Genomic DNA, 20,592 nt, shown 5'->3' with positions numbered 1-20,592 from the left:
TAATAAGGATAAAGATGGAAAAAAAATTAGGAAGTTAGGAGCTTATTTTAAAACGTTATCTAAGATAGCATTTCAAAATAAGCTCTTATTTTAAGCTAGGGGCTTATTTTGGGAACATTACCAAACAGAACTTATAACTTATTAGTAGCTTAAAAAGGGGCTTATTTTGGGAACATTACCAAACAGAACTTATAACTTATTAGTAGCTTAAAATAAACTATAAGCTCCTAAATAAACTTGGCCATACAGAGCCTTATTCTCATCAAATGAAGAAATCATTGATATGGATGAAAACAGTCATTAATTGGCCTGGAATATATATATATATTGTTTTTAATATCAAATTTCCCTTTAAACGTGAATATATCCCCTCCATCGTGAAGGATGGTTGGGGTTTGTACCACTAATGACTAATTTTTCACTACATTAAATTATAATTTATCTTTTAGTAAAGCCGAATATGACAGATACTTATGATTTTTGATCAATATCCCTAGTCGAATATTACAATGGAGGGCGATTGGATTTTGGACTCCTAGGAGCAGGTCCTACGCTCTTCACCACCCCTAGTTCAGATCAATATCCTTTCTTGAAATTGATGATGGTGGATGGTCAGAATTTGGACCACTAGGCACTAGCCTTTTCACCGCGCCATGTTTCGAACCAATATCATTTGAAGTTGAGGATGGTGGGTGGTCAGGGTTTGGACCACTAGGAACCAACCTCTTCACTGTCCCATATTTCTTGTCAAAATCACCTATTGAAATCGATGATGGTGGGTGGTCAGGATTTGGACCAGTAGGTACTAGCCTCTTCGCCACACCATATTTCGGATCAATATCCCTCGTCGAAGTCGATGATGGAGGGCGATTGGGTTTCGGACTCGTAGGAGCAGGTCCTACCCTCTTCACCATTCCATATCTCCCATCAATATTCTCTAACGAAGTCAATGATCGTGATGGGAATGACACACAATGGTGAATTCTCTTGAGGTAATAACAGAGAATAGTAGCAGAGTCTTGATTCTGATATGGATTATGATTTGTAGGTGATGATGAAATAAGTACAAGCAAGAGAGAGAATGCGGAGAAATGGAGTTGTCGAGTTGATATTCAAATTTCATTCTTGAAGAGCAAGAGGTAGATATTTTCATGGTGGGTTTTTGAAAATATAACAAAGGTTTTAGCTTGGCTGTTGTAGTTACAAGCACCAAATGGTGTCCTATATATACACTCATTAGAATGGCCATTGAAATGCGTAGATATTTGTTTTTATGAATTTGGCAAGATTTATGACTTTCTTGAGTATATAGTTGTATAGTAAGTAAAATCCATATCAATGGAATTCAATAGTTAAATCCTCACGGGCTTAACTTAATGATTTAGTAGACAGTATTTAGAAGAAGAGATTAAATCTTGATGACGGCAATGTGAGAATTATATTTAAAGTGGACAGATCCCTTATACTCACTAGCATTTGACCTTGTGAGCTATTAAGTCACCGTGATTTATATCTTTCCAAATACTCTATCGAGTCAAAGTATGAGCGCTCTTAAGGTTAGAAATTCAACCTTGTGGGAGAAGGAATTGAATGATTAATGATCAAATAATAAATCTTATAAGGAATTGCAGGATTGGGAATGGAAAAGGAACTCTTATATGAGATCATCCATGGCTTCAGGATGAAAATAATGCGAAAGTAATAACTGAGAAATCACCATACTTGGTGCAGGCAACTGTTATGGGATTAATAGATCAGGAAATGACGGCATGGGATCATGATATTTTAACTGATATTTTCATTCCGGAGGATGTGACACGAATATTGAAAATACCTGTGTCACCGGATTATGAGGATATGTGGTATTGGTATGGTGATATAACAGGTGAATACTCGGTAAAAAGTGGTTACAGGCAAATAGTGGGAAATTATGTTCAAACAACAGGGATGTTTGATAAATGGCCCAAATTATGGAAGCTCAAAGTACCCCGAGATGGAAAACACTTTTATGGGGAGCCTTGAATAATATATTGCCCACAACAACGAACCTCATTATAAAGAGAGTGGAGATTAGCCCAACATGTGCTATGTGTGGGATTATGCATGAGGATGTTATGCACTCTTTGGTTAGATGTGATTATACAAGGAACATTTGGGCACAATCTCACCTTCCAATCCCCAATACTATCACAGATATTTTCCATGTTTGGTTTAATGAGTTATTAAATATTCTAGATGATGATGGAATTATTTATGCAGTAGGCCTGTTATACTATATATGGCGAGCGAGGAATGGAGCTGTGTGGGATGCATACTTGCCCAGACCACAAAAGATAATTGCAACTGTAACCGCAGCGATCCGGGCATGGAAAATTGCACACCCGGACCGCCCGCAACAGCAACAGGCTCGGCATGGTTTGGCCACGGCAACCTCCGAGCAGCGCCAAGGAGTGGAACTGCAGCATGCTGCCGTGCCAGCCGCAAGTCACACGGCTGCCTCCCCACGTAACAAATGCTATTTTGATGCGGCCTTTTTCCATGCCACAAATAAGGCCGCTATTGGAGCAATTCTCCTAGACGAACAGGGATCGTATATCTCAGCTTTACAGGCACCATTGATAGACTGCTTCTCCCCGCTTATGGCAGAAGCAATTGCATGTAAAGAAGTGTTATCTTGGTTATGGGATCGTGGAGAGAGATCGGTACACATCCTAACGGATTGTCTGTCACTACAACAATATTTATCACGTCCGAAGGATACACCACGTTCGTACCTCGGCTATGCCATTGACACCTGCAGAAATCGGATGGTTTCCTTTGATTATGTTTCAGTTAATTTTGTTCCTAGATCAGATAATTGTTTAGCACATGTTTTAGCCACTTCGGCCCTTAATTATTCAGCAGCTATGTACTCGGACTCTGGTCCGTCAGACTCTATTTCAACGTATTTCCAATAAATGCCGCGCAGGCTCTTTTCAAAAAAAAAAAATAAATCTTAACTATTTGATTCTTAATAGCTGTTACAGCACCCTTTTTAGAAAATCCCAATAAAAAATGTATCTCAATCAATTTCTTGGATTTTCATTATTTCATTATTTCAAAATTTCCTATTTTTACACAAATTTTCATTTTGTTCAGATATCTTTCTTTTTATTTCCCCTTTTTCTTTTTCTTTTTCCAAAATTCTCCATTATATTCATATTAAATTAACTCACATAATTCTCTAAAAGAGGTAATCATAATCATATTAATTGATTTGTCGATAATACCTCTAGATTTAACACCTATTTAATATAAATTTTAACGAAAGATTATTTGTAGTTAAAAATAAAAGTCAAAGTACGTGTTGTGATCGATTTGAAAGTCGAGAACTAAAAAGAGTACTAGCACAATAGTCTGAAGACCATTTGTGGTAGGATCGTTATGCTGTGCATCCGTATGCACCATGCATGGTGCATACGGATGCAAAAACGACGTCGTTTTATTAAAAGCGCGCGTCCTACTTAAAATAAAAATTCAGTTTCGATTCTGGAATTTTAGTTCATTGATTATGGATATGTAGACGTGAATCGAAACTGTTTTTTTTCATTCATGCTAGATATTTAGTTCATTCATTATGGATATTTAGTTTATTCATTATGGATTTTTAGTTCATTCATTCTGGAATTTTAGTTCATAGATTCTGGAATTTTAGTTCATCGATTATGGAATTTTAGTTCATCGATTCTGGAATTTTAGTTCATTGATTCTGACTACTACTACTACTGCTGCTGCTGCTGCTGCTGCTGCTGCTGCTGCTGCTGCTGCTACTCCTACTACTCCTACTACTACTACTACTACTACTACTACTCCTACTCCTACTACTACTACTACTGCTACTGCTGCTGCTGCTGCTGCTGCTGCTGCTACTGCTACTACTACTACTACTACTACTGCTACTACTGCTACTACTCCTACTACTGCTACTACTGCTACTACTATTATTTACACATACATATATACTATTCAGTATAAATTGTACTTTTATCTTTTGAATATTTAATTCAATTTTTTTTCCTTAAAACAATAGTAAATAGTAGAGGTAAATTAAAAAAAAAAAAAAAAAGGGACGCAAACTAAAAAGATAATAGAAATATCTCACAATAATATTTTACTTCATCAATTAAAAATGGAACGAGAATTATGTAAATTGGAAAATGAAATGAATATTAATAATTGGCCGAAAATTAAAAATAGAAAAAGGAATGGAAATTAGGTTAATTCGAAAAGGAAATGAATATTAATAATTGACTGAAAATAAAAAATGATCCATAATTGACTAAAATGGAAAAATAAATGGTCAAATTATTGCATTTTACTTTTTCACAATAATATTACACAGTAAAATCAAATCACAATTATATCATAATCTTTCACAATTTTAAACAATGAAACGGAAATTAAAAATGGAACGGAAATATTTCAATAAAAATATTCTACATCATCAAGTAAAGGAAAATTAAAAATGAAAATGAAATATTTCAATAATAATATTCAACATCATCAATAGTAAATGCATATTTTAAAAAATAGTAAATGTAAATTAAAAATGGAACAACAATTAAAAATGAAACGAAAATATTTCAATAGTAATATTCTACATCATCAAATAAAAATGGAACGGAAATTAGGTAAAAATACCACTGCATCTATATTCTAATTGACTAAATAATTGAAAATAAAAAAGAATAATTGACTGAAAATGAATATAATATTACTAATTGACTGAAAATATAAAAGGAAATGAATATTAATAATTGACTGAAAATAAAAAATGAAACATAATTGACTAAAAAAAAGTCATTATCATTGCATTTTAATTAAAATGGAACGGAAATTAAAAATTGGACGAAAATATTCCAATAATAATATTCTACATCATCAAATAGTAAATTCATATTTTAAACAATAGTGAAAGTAAATTAAAAATGGAACGGAAATATGTCAATAATAATATCTACATCATCAATTAAAAAAGAATAATTGGCTGAAAATGAATTTGATATTACTAATTGACTGGAAATTAAAAAAAAAAAAGGATCACTAATGGAGTGATATTCTACCATTATATATGTTCATCCGAGTAACCCGTCCTGATGGACTGAAGGTGTTAGCCCTAGACGAAGATTGACAAGATTGTGTTGCCACTACATACCAATGTCGTCTACAAAGGGATTTCAATAATGTGTAAATATAATCGGTGATATTATGTTTTTTTTTTAAATGGAAAAATTGCTATATATCTAAACAAAAAATATATCTTCCATACAAATGAATTAAGATAGCAATTCATTCCTATAACTGAGTTGTTAGAGAACGAGCACATTTGCCTACTTTATGAAAATACTAAACAATGATAAATAAAATCTTCAAAGTTATAGCACTGCGAGCATGCGTACGTTTAGACATGAGCTATTAAATTGAGGAATTATTTGCACAAATTCAAGCAATGATAATATCAAAATACATAAACGATCCAAACCATATCTTTATTTGCAATATAATATTTGATGTTGTAATTTAAATAATTATATATCGATTCAAATATTCTTAATATATTATAACAAATCCATTCCGTGCATCGCACGGGTGAAAATACTAGTAGTGTTTTAAAAAAAAATCTATATCCTTCAAAAAAAAATCAGAAAATGAGATACAATGCTTATTATATTCATTGTTTTTTACAATTAGGAATAACATTTATATATATTACTAGTATTTTACGCGCATTGCGCGATTGAGATAATGTCCAATGTTTTTTTTTTAAATAAATACTTTAAAGTATATTAAGAATTTGCGTATTTAAATATGTAATTCTTCTCCCAAAGGTTGAGTCCCCAACCCCAAGGGCCCCCCACACTCCGACCCGACAGAGCATTGTGGGAAGTTGTAAATCACGGTGACTCAATGGTTCAGCAGACAGGACCAAATGCTGGTGCGAACAAGGAATCTGCCCACTTTGGACATAATTCCCGCACTGCCGCCGCAAGGTTCAAACCTTGGTCTCTTCTCCCAAATACTGTCCACTAAACCATTGAGCTAAGTCTGTGCGGGTTAAATAGGTAATTCTAAGTTTACAAATGCAAGATAATATAGTCAAGATTGATTATAATTGTCAATAAAATAATTGTATAGGTATGGTTGAAACCAAATACGGGACATAAGGGAGAACAAATAAAAATTAGAGCATAAAATATTAAATATATACTAATATTGTTTGAGGAGATTTCGACATTAGGATTTGTGGTTAAGTTCTATTAAGACTTTAATATTAGAATTAGATTAATGGTGTAATTATAATTCTATATTAGACGTTAATATTAGAATTAGACTAACGGTGAATTAATGGTATTTAACGGAAAAGTTAAATGGATAATCATATAATTAAGGATAAATTAGAAAAACTTTAAAAAAAAATTAAAACTTGAACAATTTGAGCCATTCATTTGATTTAATAATTTGGCGGTCATTTTTTCTACCCAATATTAATAATTAAATAAATTCGTTGGTCAAATTCGCTAATATAATCCGCTAACTGCGGATTGTCAAACAAGGACATTGCAAGGTAGTTCTCACTTCAATTTGTTATGTGATTTGAATACTCTCTTTGTCACAAAATCTCTCAAGTAGTTAATATGGTTGGCTTTATTAATTATATTTTTTTAAATTTTTTCATGGTATTAATAAAATACTTGGTAAATAAATATATAGCATTATTTTGTATTATTACTTTGATATTTAATTAGAAAAATAGTGCACAAAAAAGATAATAGACAATGTAGTGAATATAATCAATTGATGAATTTGAATGTAAAAATTTTTACATTTGAGAAAAATAAAGACAATATAACTAATGAAAATATTTCTCTTAATTAATTTATTGATAATGAATAATTTCTTTTCACTGAATTAAGACATTGTAAGGACAATGTAGCGAATATAATCAATTAATAAATTTGAATATAAAGAATTTTTATATTGTAGAAAAATAAAGACAATATAACTAATACAATTATTTCTCTTATTTAATTTATTGATAATGAATATTTTTTTTTTTGAATAAAGACATTGTGGACACATAATTCTAAATTAAAGAAATGCATATCTATAATTTTTTGTTGTAGCTACTAAATTATTATTTATATAATTTAATAAGAGTAAAATAGAGTACTAATTATGCCAACTTTGATTGGGATGAGGTTCGAACTTAAGACTTTTTTTTTAATTTTTTTTTATTAAAATCAATGAATAAGTTAACGGTGAACTAACGGCAATTCTTAAAATTTTAACGGAATTAGTAACGGTGTGTGGGTATTTTAGGAAATTTTAGTGTAAAATTTAAATCTTATCAATCTTTTAATCAATCTGAGCCATTCATTTGATTAAAATCTGTGACCGCCATTTTTTCTTCCCATTATAGGCCTAACTCTCTTGGGCTCTTATTAGTATATATATAGTAGATAGTAGATAGTAGAAGTAGATAGTAGATTTTAAAATAAGTTATATGAACCAACCATTCCAGGAAACTAATTAATAGAAATATACATGTTGAATTGATCACTACTCAAAAGTACTTCTGATCCGTATTTCCTAAAAAGATATTGACATAACTACCTAGAATCATTTATAGAAAGTACTTCTGATCCGTATTTCCTAAAAAGATATTGACATAACTACCTAGAATCATTTATATTAAAATATTTAATAATAGATTTGAATTTCATTAATATCAATTATAATTACCATATACAGCAATGTTCAATATAGTAAAAAAAGATATATATTTTCAAATTCATACAAGTTACCATATATTCATAATTACTATATACAGCAATATTCACCTGACTGTATAATTGTATATCTATATATAGGAGAGCATTTCGTTGCTTATAACTACAAGAGCTAAATTTGTTTTTGTTATATTTTCAAAAACCCATCATAAAATAATCTACCTATTGATTTTAAAGAATGAAGTCCAAATATCAACTTCATTTGTTTACAGTCTCTCTCCTATTTGTACTTATTTCATCATCACCCCATAATGATTTTGATATGAGATATGAAGTGATGAAGAGATTGGCTCCTGCGGGTCCAGACCCTGTCCAACCACCCTTTTTAACGAATAATTTTGATATGAGATATGGGATGATGAAGAGATTGGCTCCTGAGGGTCCAAATCCTAGTCACCCACCACCATCAACACATGATTTTGATAGGAGATATGGAGTGATGAAGAGATTAGCTCCTGAGGGTCCAAATCCTAGCCACCCACCACCATCAACACATGATTTTAATAGGAGATATGGAGTGATGAAGAGATTAGCTCCTGAGGGTCCAAATCCTAGCCACCCACCACCATCAACACATGATTTTGATAGGAGATATGGAGTGATGAAGAGATTGGCTCCTGAGGGTCCAAATCCTAGCCATCCACCACCAACACACGATTTTGATAGGAGATATGGAGTGATGAAGAGATTGGCTCCTGAGGGTCCAAATCCTAGTCACCCACCACCATCAACACATGATTTTGATAGGAGATATGGAGTGATGAAGAGATTAGCTCCTGAGGGTCCAAATCCTAGCCACCCACCACCATCAACACATGATTTTAATAGGAGATATGGAGTGATGAAGAGATTAGCTCCTGAGGGTCCAAATCCTAGCCACCCACCACCATCAACACATGATTTTGATAGGAGATATGGAGTGATGAAGAGATTGGCTCCTGAGGGTCCAAATCCTAGCCATCCACCACCAACACACGATTTTGATAGGAGATATGGAGTGATGAAGAGATTGGCTCCTGAGGGTCCAAATCCTAGTCACCCACCACCATCAACACATGATTTTGATAGGAGATATGGAGTGATGAAGAGATTGGCTCCTGAGGGTCCAAATCCTAGTCACCCACCACCATCAACACATGATTTTAATAGGAGATACGGAATGATGAAGAGATTGGCTCCTGAGGGTCCAAATCCTAGTCACCCACCACCATCAACTTAGAATAGTAAAGTAGTAGTGCCTTGTAGTTCTAACCTTGACCATCCTATAAGATGGAGGGGAGATAACCTTTAAAGGGAAAAGTTGATATTCAAAGCAATATATGTTTCAATTAATGCATATTTGCATCCATTTTAACGATTTCTTGCTTTGATCAGAATAATAATGATAATATTTCAGTTTAATAATAATTGTGATTTTAAAATGTTAAAACTATTATTAATTATACTAGCAAAAATATGGGTCTTGCATGAAAATTAATATCTATTTTTCCAACACAATAATGATGGGTATATTGAAAAAGATTAATGAAAAAAAAATAGATCAATTCAAAAAAAAAAGTCACAAATTCAAGCACATAATTATTTATAGTATCGGAATTTGTAAATTTCAAGAAACTCATTAATGGCACGTTTAGTTCGCGGAATAGACCTGTAATGGAATAGCATTCCCAGTAATAGGAATAGGCAGGAACAGTGTTCCTAGGAATGATCTATTCCCCTTGCAAGGAGAATAGAGATTTCTCGCTCCCCTTAGGTATTAGGCTGCTCCCCTTAGGTATTAGACTATTCCTGAGTCCTCAGGAATAGCTTATATATTTTATTCTCTATTTTACCCTTGTTTAACTTGAAATTTGTTAGGCTATCTTTCTCTCTATCTTCTCCTCTCTTCCACCATTTGCATCTATAACATCATCTGATATTTATATCATTCCATAGCCGAATCTGAATTAGATTACAAACAAGAATCATCAACAAAATAATGAGGATCAACTCATCAACTCAAGCTTACATATAATCAATAAAAATTCAGTTTTGTCAAATCTCAAACAAGTAAATATGTGCCATTTTTGCTTTCTTTAAGATACAAACTAAACATGTAAAACATCATCTTCTGTGTATACTATTTCATAGCTCAATCTGAACTAGCTTATAAACAACAACAACAAAAAACAAAAAATCATCAAAATAATGAGGATGAATGAACTGCACACCTCAGAGACTGGGCGGGATCTGATTTAGCTTAATCTGATCTGCTTCTCCTTCTTCATCGTTCTCCGTCCGGGTCCACAGTCCGTGCCTGGCCTTCCCACCACAATAACCCGCTTGAATCTGTAGCTATGAACAATCGATGATGCAAAGACGGTGACGAGCAGCTCCTTTTCCGGACTTTGGGTACCAATCCCTCAATCCCCACCCGATCGTACAAAACCATCCTCCATCGCCCGGATCGCGCGCCGCCACAGTCGAAGCAAGAGTCGCGCCTCCGGAGGTCGCAAATGACGGCCATTCCACAGTCCGATCGTGGCCATCACTCCGCCTGGTCTCCGCGTCAACTCCTGGAGGTTGAGGACGGCCATCGCCGGCATGTACGACCACCGGAGCAGCCATAGACGAGACTGCCTCGCTATCGCAAACTTGCGCCGCTGACGTCCGATCACCACGATTTTGGTCTCGATGGACTCTGGGAAGCTTGATGAAGGCAACTGGAGGTCTTGGCAGTGGTTCGCCGGCCTGGAGGCATCGAATCGCCTCCGGAGACCGATGCTCCGGGGGACTTCGTTTGCTAATATTATAAATTAATGCAAAAGCAGTGTGAAAAAAGAGGAAGCAACACCACGTATAATAAGAAGATAATATAGAAACAAATCACCTCTGTGATTTGGGATGATCCATATTAACAATATAATCAAACTTGTGATTTGGGACAATCTATATTAACAATATAATCAAAATTGTGATTTGGGACGATTCATATTAACAATATAATCAAACTTATAATAATAATAATAACAATAATAATAATAATATTTTGTACAAGGACATTTATGTCTTTTAAACATATATTCCATTCCTATTCCTTAACCAACCAAACATTGAAATACAATTCTCAATGTCTATTCCTTCAGCGAACCAAACAAAAGAATACAATTTATATTCTATTCCTTACCTATTACATTCCTTATGGAATAATATTCCTATTCCCTCCAAATTTATTCCGTAAACCAAACGGGCCATAAAAGATTTAGAGATATACACTTAGGTCACATTTGATGGGAGACTTTTGTACTTTACTATCATATTACTCGGTATTTGATAAACGCTATCATATTTATTTTAAATACCATTTCAATTTTTAATGTTTGAACCAGCCCATTATTAGTTTTATGACAATGCATTGAGATATACTAGCTTACTTCTATACTAATATTACATTATAACCTACTCGAAATTCATTTGTAATTTATTGTGACGAGGTTTATGTTATTATTATTATTATTATTATTATTATTATTATTATTATTATTATTTCTCTAAAAAATTCTTATATTCCTTAAAAGCTCCTAATAGGGATAAAAATTTATCCCGTTTTCGACGGGATTCCTGATCCCCGCCTCAATAGAGACGGAAATGGGCAAAATTTTGAGAAACGGGGACGGAGACAGAGACGAGAAAGTGTATGTTATTCCCCATTAGGGACGGGAATATATACCCCTCCCTGCCCCGCCTCATCCTCGAATAATTATTGTAATTAATATATATATATATATATATATATATATATATATATATATATATTAAATTAAGACTTAAGTTTTAGTTTTTAAAATTAAAAATTATATTAATTTAAGATTTTGACTATAGATCGAGGACGGGGATTTTCCGTAGAGATGGAAATGAAGACTATTTTCAATTCCCCGTCGGAAATAGAGACAGAGATAGAGTCGGGATTTCAGGGACGGGCCTTGTCCCGCACCGCTGCCACCCGGAGTGTTATGCCCTGGACCCGTGTCTACCAGTTGCATGGTGGACTCGCTGTACATTCATAATTTCTATACTGTAGATTCATAATTTTTATACTGTATATTCATAAAATTTATAATGTAGATTCATAATTTCTATACTGCACATTCATAATTTCTGTACTGTAGATTCTTAATTTCTATACTGCACATTCATAATTTCTGTATTGTAGATTCATAATTTCTGTATTGTAGATTCATAATTTCTATATTGTAGATTCATAATTTTTATATTGTAGATTCATAAAATTTATAATGTAGATTCATAATTTCTATACTACACATTCATAATTTCTGTATTGTAGATTCATAATTTGATAACTATGTGTTCATAATTTGATAACTATACAGTTTAGAAGTTATGAACCTACATTACAGAAATTATGAATGTGCAGTATAGAAATTATGAATTTACATTATAAATTTTATGAATCTATAATTTAGAAATTATGAATCTACAGTACAAAAATTATGAATATACAGCGTGTCCATCGTGCACATGATGAACACGGGTCCATAGCATAATTTCATTAATTTGCCCTGCCATCTCCTAAATTTGTTAAATCCATTTTTGGCGGGAAGCATAACTTGTAAAGGTTTGTTGTCGGATTTGCGATGAAGAGATAGGATTAGGCATGGGATCCACGATCCCATTTTTCGGCTCTTACAGTTGCAACTGCCCAACTCTAGCGAATTATACATCGGCTTTGATTTTCTTCTCTTTTTTTTTTTTCTTAATAATTTTTTTTTTTGAATTTCAGTGTTTTCTGACATCTTTATCCGCTCCCCATCTCTCTGTCACCTTCGCCACTAGCGCATTATTTTGTTATTTCTTCGAGATTTGTTTATATAATCAGTAACCTTTCACTCGAAGAATCGAAGTTCATCGTGTACGATCGGCTCGAAGATTGCCTGAAACTATGATTGTTTTTCGGAAGCCAGTGGTTTTGTGGTGTGCGTTGATTCTGTTTGCGTTTTTGTCTGTGTGTTCTTCGGACGTTTCAATCTCCGTTTCTCCGAGAACTCTGTTGAGATCTCGTGATCCGGTGGCGATATGGTGGTCCGGCGTGACTTCTCCGTCGAAGCTCGACTGGGTTGGGATTTATTCTCCGGCCAATTCCTCCCATGAAGATTTCATAGGCTACGTCTTCCTATCGTCATCGCCCGGGTGGGATAACGGGTCGGGTTTCATTTCCATCCCTCTGGTCAATCTCCGGTCGAGTTACCAGTTCCGGATCTTCCGATGGAACGAGTCGGAGGTCGACATGACCCGGGTTGACAAGGATCATAACCCGTTGCCGGGAACGGAGCATTTGCTGGTTGAGTCGGAAGAGATCGGGTTCAAGCCGGGTCGGGGCCCGGAGCAGGTCCACTTGGCATTGACGGGTAGGGATGGTGAGATGCGGGTCATGTTTGTGACTAGCCTGGGAGATAAGGGTTTCGTGAGGTATGGGTTGGCCCGGAATCGTTTGGATCGGGTGGCGGATACTCGGGTCGAGAGGTACGAGAAGGATCAGATGTGCGGGGCTCCGGCTAATCAAAGTGTTGGTTGGAGAGATCCGGGTTACATACATGATGGTGTTATGATCAATTTGGAAAATAAACGGAGATATTTTTATCGGGTAATTTTAAAATTTATTATTTGAGCATATACAAACTGATGATTTAATGTTGATCAATTATGTATGCATATATATTTTAGATTCATTTATGCTATACATGACGTTCATTATTTGTAGAGCATAGTTAGATTTAATCGATACACACTACCCCTATCCATTATTTTTATGCATGATTCATTATTTGTAGAGTATAGTTGGATTTAATCCGTCCAAAGCAATAACGCGTTGCACGCGCTGGCTGGCGTAATGTGCCGTTGCAACTATGATAGAAAGCCGTTTGCTTGTTTTGTTGCCAAACCCTTCACTTTTCTTTTGAATCAAAGTAGGTCGGGGACGGTTGTATTTTAGTCGGTCGGGGGAAGCTACCGCTTCTACGACAGCTCCAGCTCCACTCGTCCACTTTTCCCGTGCTTGCTTGCTGAAGGCTTAGAGTTCTTTTCGCTAGGTCCAAAAGCTTCCCAAAAGATATGATCCAACAGAAATCCCGCATTGAGTTGCTAGGCTATCATATCATGCCATAAAAAACTTTTATATGTCTAGAGGATTTCCTCTGATTTTTTTCTCTCCTGGTGGCCTCTAAAAAAAACCTTTTTGACAGGCATATTCATTTTTCTCTTTTCTCTACCTCAAAACCCCACAATTAAAAAATTAAGAAAAAACTATAGATGGAATGCCCCAATCTAAAAGTAATTATAATCGTTGACTAAATTAGGCATTAATTAACTTGTAAATTGTAATTAATATATAGTTGATTTTTTTTTTTTTTTTTTTTTTTTTTTTGCAGGTTGGAAGTGATCGTGGGGGATGGAGCAATATTTACAGCTTCGTTTCCCCAGAACGCAACTCAAATGAAACAATCGCCTTCTTGTTGGGCGACATGGGGACTTACACACCTTACACCACCTTCCAAAGAACCCAAGCCGAGAGCAAATCAACCATCTGGTGGATCAGCCGCGACCTCCGGGCCATCGGCGACAGGCCGGCAATAATCTCTCACGTCGGAGACATCAGCTACGCCCGAGGCTACGCCTGGCTATGGGACACCTTCTTCACCCAGATCGAACCCATCGCCTCCGCCGCTCCCTACCACGTCTGCGTCGGCAACCACGAGTACGACTGGCCATCGCAGCCCTGGAAACCCTACTGGGCCGCCAATATATACAAACAAGACGGCGGCGGCGAGTGCGGGGTGCCCTTCAGTCTCAGGTTTGCAATTTATCTTAGATTCTTAGTAGTAATTCTAAGGGCTGGTCTTGTGAGCTTAAGATTAGTCCAGTGAAGTTAGGATTGTCTAAGTTTTAATAAAAGGGTTAAATAGGCTGTGAATTTTATTCGAAAAGTCAAGTAAGCACTCAAACTTTCAAAATTACAATTAAACGTATAAATATAACCCAACAGGGCAGCTCGAGTGGCAAATGAGCTCTCTTTGTGAGGGAGAATTCCGGGTAAACGCATAAACATAACCCAACAGGGTAGCTCAAGTGGCAAATGAGCTCTCTTTGTGGGGGAGAATTTCGGGATAACCCGTGTTTAATCCCTACAAGTGATGATTCCGTTATTTTGAAGTATTGAATGTTCCGGCAAATCTCCGACCTCAGAGGTTAGGTTGGCTGGAGGGTTCTCGGAATCCTAGTGACCTGCAATTACAGGTCACTAACCAGTTTTATTTCTGATGGCACTTAAATAACTTTTTGAGTAAAGTTCAATTGCTTATTTGATCATTTTTTTTTCAAAATTATTTGTGTTTAGGTCGTAATTTTATTTCTAGTAAAGCTTTCAAAACGTTCCCGTTTATTGGGATTGAATTAGTGTTTAAAAATGACTTATATTCCAAAAATGGAACTCTTAACCTTTCAATCTCAGGTTCAACATGCCCGGAAACTCCTCGGAGCCCACCGGCACCGCCGCACCGGCAACGCGAAACCTGTACTACTCGTTCGACATGGGGCCGGTCCACTTCGTGTACATGTCAACCGAGACAAATTTCCTTCCGGGAAGCAACCAGTACCAATTCTTGAAGCAAGACCTAGAACGGGTGGATCGGAGAAAGACCCCTTTCATAGTTTTCCAAGGCCACAGGCCCATGTACACAACCAGCAGCGGCCACAAAGACGGCGCCTTAAGGAAGAAAATGGTGGAGCACATAGAGCCATTGTTGCTGAAGAACAAGGTGAGTTTAGCTCTCTGGGGACACGTCCACCGATACGAAAGGTTTTGCCCTTTGAATAACTTCACCTGCGGGAGCCTGGAGGAGCACGGGATATATTGGAGGGCGTTTCCGGTGCATATTGTGATCGGGATGGGCGGGCAGGATTGGCAGCCGATCTGGGAGCCACGGCCGGAGCATCCGAGCGACCCCGTTTTCCCGCAGCCGAGGAGGTCGGAGTTCCGGGCAGGGCAGTTTGGGTACGCGAGAATTGTGGCTAACATGGAAAAACTGAGGTTTTCTTACGTGGGGAATCATGATGGGAAGGTGCATGATTCGGTGGAAATCATGGCTCCATATCTCCCCCGCTTTAACTCTACTTCTCACTCACTCTATCATGATTTGTAACCAGGCACGACTGCACCTTTTTTTTTTTTTTCCAGGTTTCTAAATTCTAATTAGCTTGTTATCCAATAACAAAACTGTATTTTTTATTAATTTTAAATCCAATTTGTTATCAAATTTCATTTGCATTACTATAATTTAGTCTAGCTTGGGACATAAATGCTTTAGCTTTTGAGGCGTTACATATAATATATAAGACGTATAATCCAATTATCATAAAGGCCTAATGGTTCAATGTAAAGGTTGAATTTTTAACTAAGAGACTTGAAATGATCTAAGTAAATCTTGATGCACTTCTAGTCTCTTTTGAACTTGTGTTTGAACTTGCTTGTATGAATATATCTTCTGTTTCTATTTAAAGTTATGGGCTGTTTGGCAAATAGATGATAGTTTAGTTTATAGCTGATAGCTTATTACATTGCAAAATAACCTTTAAAGGTATGAATATATTATGTTATTTTAACCTATAATAATAATAATAATAATAATAATAATATTATTATTATTATTATTTTATTAATATTATTATTATAAAAAAGTGAACACTAATCAGTAATCACATGTCCCGTTGTTAATTACTTTCAGGGTACTAGGCAACGGGCTTATAAGCCCTGTCGATGGGCTCAAGCACACTATTGCCTAGTACCGTGAAGAGACAATGAGAGTAACGGAATTGACATATATATGGGATTGTTGAACCCGTCTACATAGTCTCATTGTTTTTTATTTTTTATTTTTATTTTTTTTTTATTTTTTTTTAGGGGTAGGTGTTTTGGAGAAAGTAATTTATTTTTTCAAAAAACTGATCGAAAAAGTTGCTTTGAATTGCTTTTTGAATTTTAGTGTTTTGGAGCAATAAGTTGTAACAAAAAGTTAATTAACCAAACACTCATAATAGTAGTCAAGCAAGCCAAAATTAGTTGTTAAGCTATTTTGCCAAACAAGGCAAATCTTTGAATTTGTCCATTGAAAGAAAACAAATTTAAACGCCTCCACTTGCCATTAAAATATTGTGCTCAAATTTAACATTGTGTAGGTCACATCCAATGGTTGCTTGCTTTGATGAAAACTGATAGAGTTGTATTGAATGAATATAATTACAATTGTACAGATTACATGTACTTATAAAGAGGGAGTCTTAGAGAGATTGGGATAGGGAATTGATAGGTATATTTTTGACTCTTATTTTAGGTATATCTTTATAATAATTTTGCATTAGTTATTTATAATTATTTAATAATTATTTCAGTTTAGAATTTAATTAATTAATTAGTTAAACAAATGTTTTATAATAATATTTAGTTAATAATGTTTGAGCTTAATTTCTTAATTATATTTTAATTCATTTAGTTAATTATATGCTTTATAATCCATTCAACGCCAAATTCTAAGCTAATCAAATAAAACATTATAAAACATTTTGTTTTCCTACCTGCAGCGACCGGTTCTACAGGCGGGAATACGGCATTTGCGGAGGGCTTCGTCACTTGGGCACAATAATAGGGAAATGTGTGGTAGAGAATAGCTTAGGTTATTTTTAGAATGCTATAAATAGTAGGAGTTTCCTATTGTAAAATGTTCATTCTTCCCCTCTCGAATATTCTTTAAGGTTGTTATCAATGCCCATTCGTGGCTAATTTCTTCTAGCTTGGCTTAGTGAATTGATGCCCCGGAATTGATTATGCTGTAAGATTATTTATTTATTTTTATTATATATGTTTCTATGCATTTGAGTATTAAATATTCTGCTAAAATTATTTGAATAGTTGTACCATTTAATTGCTAGGGAGGCCTACTAGTTATTTATTTGATATAATTATTTGCTATATTAGATAATGTTGTGCTACAAATTATTCTAATATTCAGTAGCAACTGAGGTTAATTATTGACGGCTTAGTGATAATTGGTCTCGGGTAGAATATTTTCCTAAATTAAATGCAACCGCTTGTGCTTGTGTTATTTAGTTTGTCGGTTTTCCTAGTTCCTATTGCTGCTATTAAATTAAATCTATAGCGCTTGTTTTAGATTATTTAGTAGTTAGGGGTAATTAAACCGCTTGTGCTTTATTTACCTACAACTAAGGGAAAACGGAAATGAAATAATTTCACGACAAATATTCAACTGCATATTAATTACTTTATAAATCAATGATCAGTGTTGAATTCCGGTGGTGGACCTTTACTGACCAAGGTTTCTTATTATAAGTGTTTTCGATATATTATTTTCACTGTTTATTCGTTCGATTAAATTTCTCGTTTATTTAATTTCTCTTTTATTTAATATTTATTCTCGATATATTCCAAACCCCCCATTATTTCCTTGAGCACAAAAGTTAAACTAGTTACTCCTCGTGGGATCGATCCTTACTCCCGCTACTACGTTTGTAAGGTTTTAATTTGGGAGCCTACGACAGCTCATCAGGAATCATAACCTAACTCAAATACATAGAGTCCTAATACTCCTCCTCAAGCACAAGGTATACTAGTGACTTGTAGCTTGTCTCTAAGAAAAGAAAACCGATGACCAGGTATAGCCTTTGTAAAGATATCTGCCAATTGATCCATGGTTGAAATAAAGTTAACCTGTATATCTCCATTCGCAACTTCGTTTCTAACAAAATGATAATCAATTTCTACATGCTTGGTCCAAGCATGAAAAATAGGATTTGCACACATGTATGTAGCTCCAAGATTATCAGACCATAGTTTAGGAGTGGACACGTTAGTCACACCAATTTCGCGTAGGAGGGAGAGAGTCCAGATCGCCCCAGCACAGACATTTGCTAAAGCTTTATATTCGGCCTTAGTAGATGACATAACAACAATCCTTTGTTTCTTGCAGACCCATGATATAAGATTGGAACCAAGAAAGACAGCATACCCACTAGTTGACTTACGATCCTCATGACAGCCAGCCCAATCAGAATCCAAGAAGGCATGTAATTCCTAAAAACTAATTGCCTTATTTGCATACCATAAGTGATAGTTCTTTTTACATACCTTAGAACACGTTTCAACTGCTCCCAATGAGAGACTATAGGAGCATGCATGTGTTGACATAGTTGGTTGACTGCAAATGACATATCTGGACGAGTGACTGTAAGGTATTGTAAAGCACCAGTCAAACTCCTATATTGTGTGACATCATCATATAAATCAACATTGAAGGTAGTGGGTTTTGAGACAGATATGGGGGTGGCTAAAGGTTTACAGTCTGTCATGCCAGCGCGTTTTAAGATATATATCTGCCATGTATCTTTGTTGAGATATCAAAATTCCATCCTTACACTTAATGGTTTCAATCCCGAGAAAGAAACTAGGTTCACCAAGATCCCTAATCTTGAATGTAGATGATAATGCAGTTAGCAGACTACTGACAAGACTTTGATCATTGCCCATTACAAGAATGTCATCAACATATACAAGAACATAAATAAAACCTGAGCCTTGTGAGTAGTAAAATAAAGATACATATGTTTTTGAAGCTTTAAACCCCGCTGTCATAAAAAGGTGTGTAAACGATTAAACCAAGCTCACCAAGATCTGGGAGTTTGTTTTAATCCGTATAGAGGACGTTTTAATAGACAAACATGATTAGGAAACTGTTTATCAATATATCCAGGGGGTTGCTTCATGTAGACAGTTTCAGATAGCCTCACATTCAAAAAGGCATTGTGAACATCAAGCTGTTTAATAGTCCAACCAGAAGATATAGCCAGAGATAGAAGTAACCTGATAGTAGTGGCTTTGACCACTGGACTGAAAGTGTCAAAAAAATCATGGCCAGGCACTTGATTAAATCCTTTGGCTACTAACATTGCTTTGTAGCGTTCAATTGTCTGATCAGCTTTCCTTTTGGTGCGAAACACTCATTTGCACCCAATAATATTCATATCGGGCTGTGATGGAACAAGACACCAAGTTGCATTCTGAAGAAGTGCATTGAACTCCTCATCCAATGCCTTCCGCCACTCACCGTGTTTGACAGCCTGAGTATAACAAGTAGGTTTAGTAGGGCAAACCTGAGCAGACAGAGCCAAAAGGGGGGCGTCGGTGTGACTCCGAGTGACCATGAAGTGGGTTCGAACCGTCGGCCATGATGACTGTCCCCTTGGGCGGCCTCGACGTCACGGGGTAGCAGCTGTTTTGTTGGGCGCCGAGGGCTCGTCCTGGACCGGTTCTGGTTGGCTAGTGCTGGATGAGGCTGGTTCAGGTGGTGCTGGTTGAACCGAAAGAGTGGATGGAGCTGAAATGAGAACAAATTCAGCCCACGGTTAGGTTGCCTGAACAGGTGGTGCCTGCAAAACTATTTTACTGAAAGGAAATACTCTTTCATCAAATCGAACATGCCTGCATATAGCCTAGGAAGACACAAGGAGAAGACTTGTAAGACATTTTGTGACAGTTGTAGGGACGCAAGTGAGGATAACATAGACAACAAAAGACACAAAGAAAGGAATAAGATGAAGGGGATTTATGCAATAGAAGATGAGGACTGGATTTATTTGTCACAGTGGATGACAAATCTTGTTAATTAAATAAACTGCAGTCTTAAAAGCATAATCCCAGAAT

General features: G+C 35.6%; 1 protein-coding gene across 1 annotated transcript; it reads left to right on the top strand.

Moving 5' to 3' along the window:
- Positions 1-12,417: 12,417 nt before the first annotated feature.
- Positions 12,418-16,158, top strand: LOC109160761 (probable inactive purple acid phosphatase 2). Its single transcript, XM_019309000.1, has 3 exons — positions 12,418-13,470; positions 14,255-14,676; positions 15,334-16,158. The coding sequence occupies exons 1-3, from the start codon at positions 12,769-12,771 to the stop codon at positions 16,022-16,024; spliced, it is 1,815 nt and encodes a 604-aa protein (XP_019164545.1). The 5' UTR covers positions 12,418-12,768; the 3' UTR covers positions 16,025-16,158.
- The last annotated feature ends 4,434 nt before the right edge of the window (positions 16,159-20,592 follow it).

This window comes from Ipomoea nil, unplaced genomic scaffold (assembly GCF_001879475.1).
Source record: "Ipomoea nil cultivar Tokyo-kokei standard unplaced genomic scaffold, Asagao_1.1 scaffold2921, whole genome shotgun sequence".
In the NCBI taxonomy this organism is placed as follows: domain Eukaryota; kingdom Viridiplantae; phylum Streptophyta; class Magnoliopsida; order Solanales; family Convolvulaceae; genus Ipomoea; species Ipomoea nil.
This window is presented reverse-complemented; position numbering and strand designations above follow the sequence as displayed.

What these genes read in the sequence shown, in the direction of transcription:
- LOC109160761 (XM_019309000.1), top strand. Translation starts at nt 12,769, where the DNA reads ATGATTGTTTTTCGGAAGCCAGTGGTTTTGTGGTGTGCGTTGATTCTG. An exon ending in AACGGAGATATTTTTATCGG is followed by an intron (nt 13,471 to 14,254) that starts GTAATTTTAAAA and finishes TTTTTTTTGCAG; the next exon opens with GTTGGAAGTGATCGTGGGGG. An exon ending in GGGGTGCCCTTCAGTCTCAG is followed by an intron (nt 14,677 to 15,333) that starts GTTTGCAATTTA and finishes TTTCAATCTCAG; the next exon opens with GTTCAACATGCCCGGAAACT.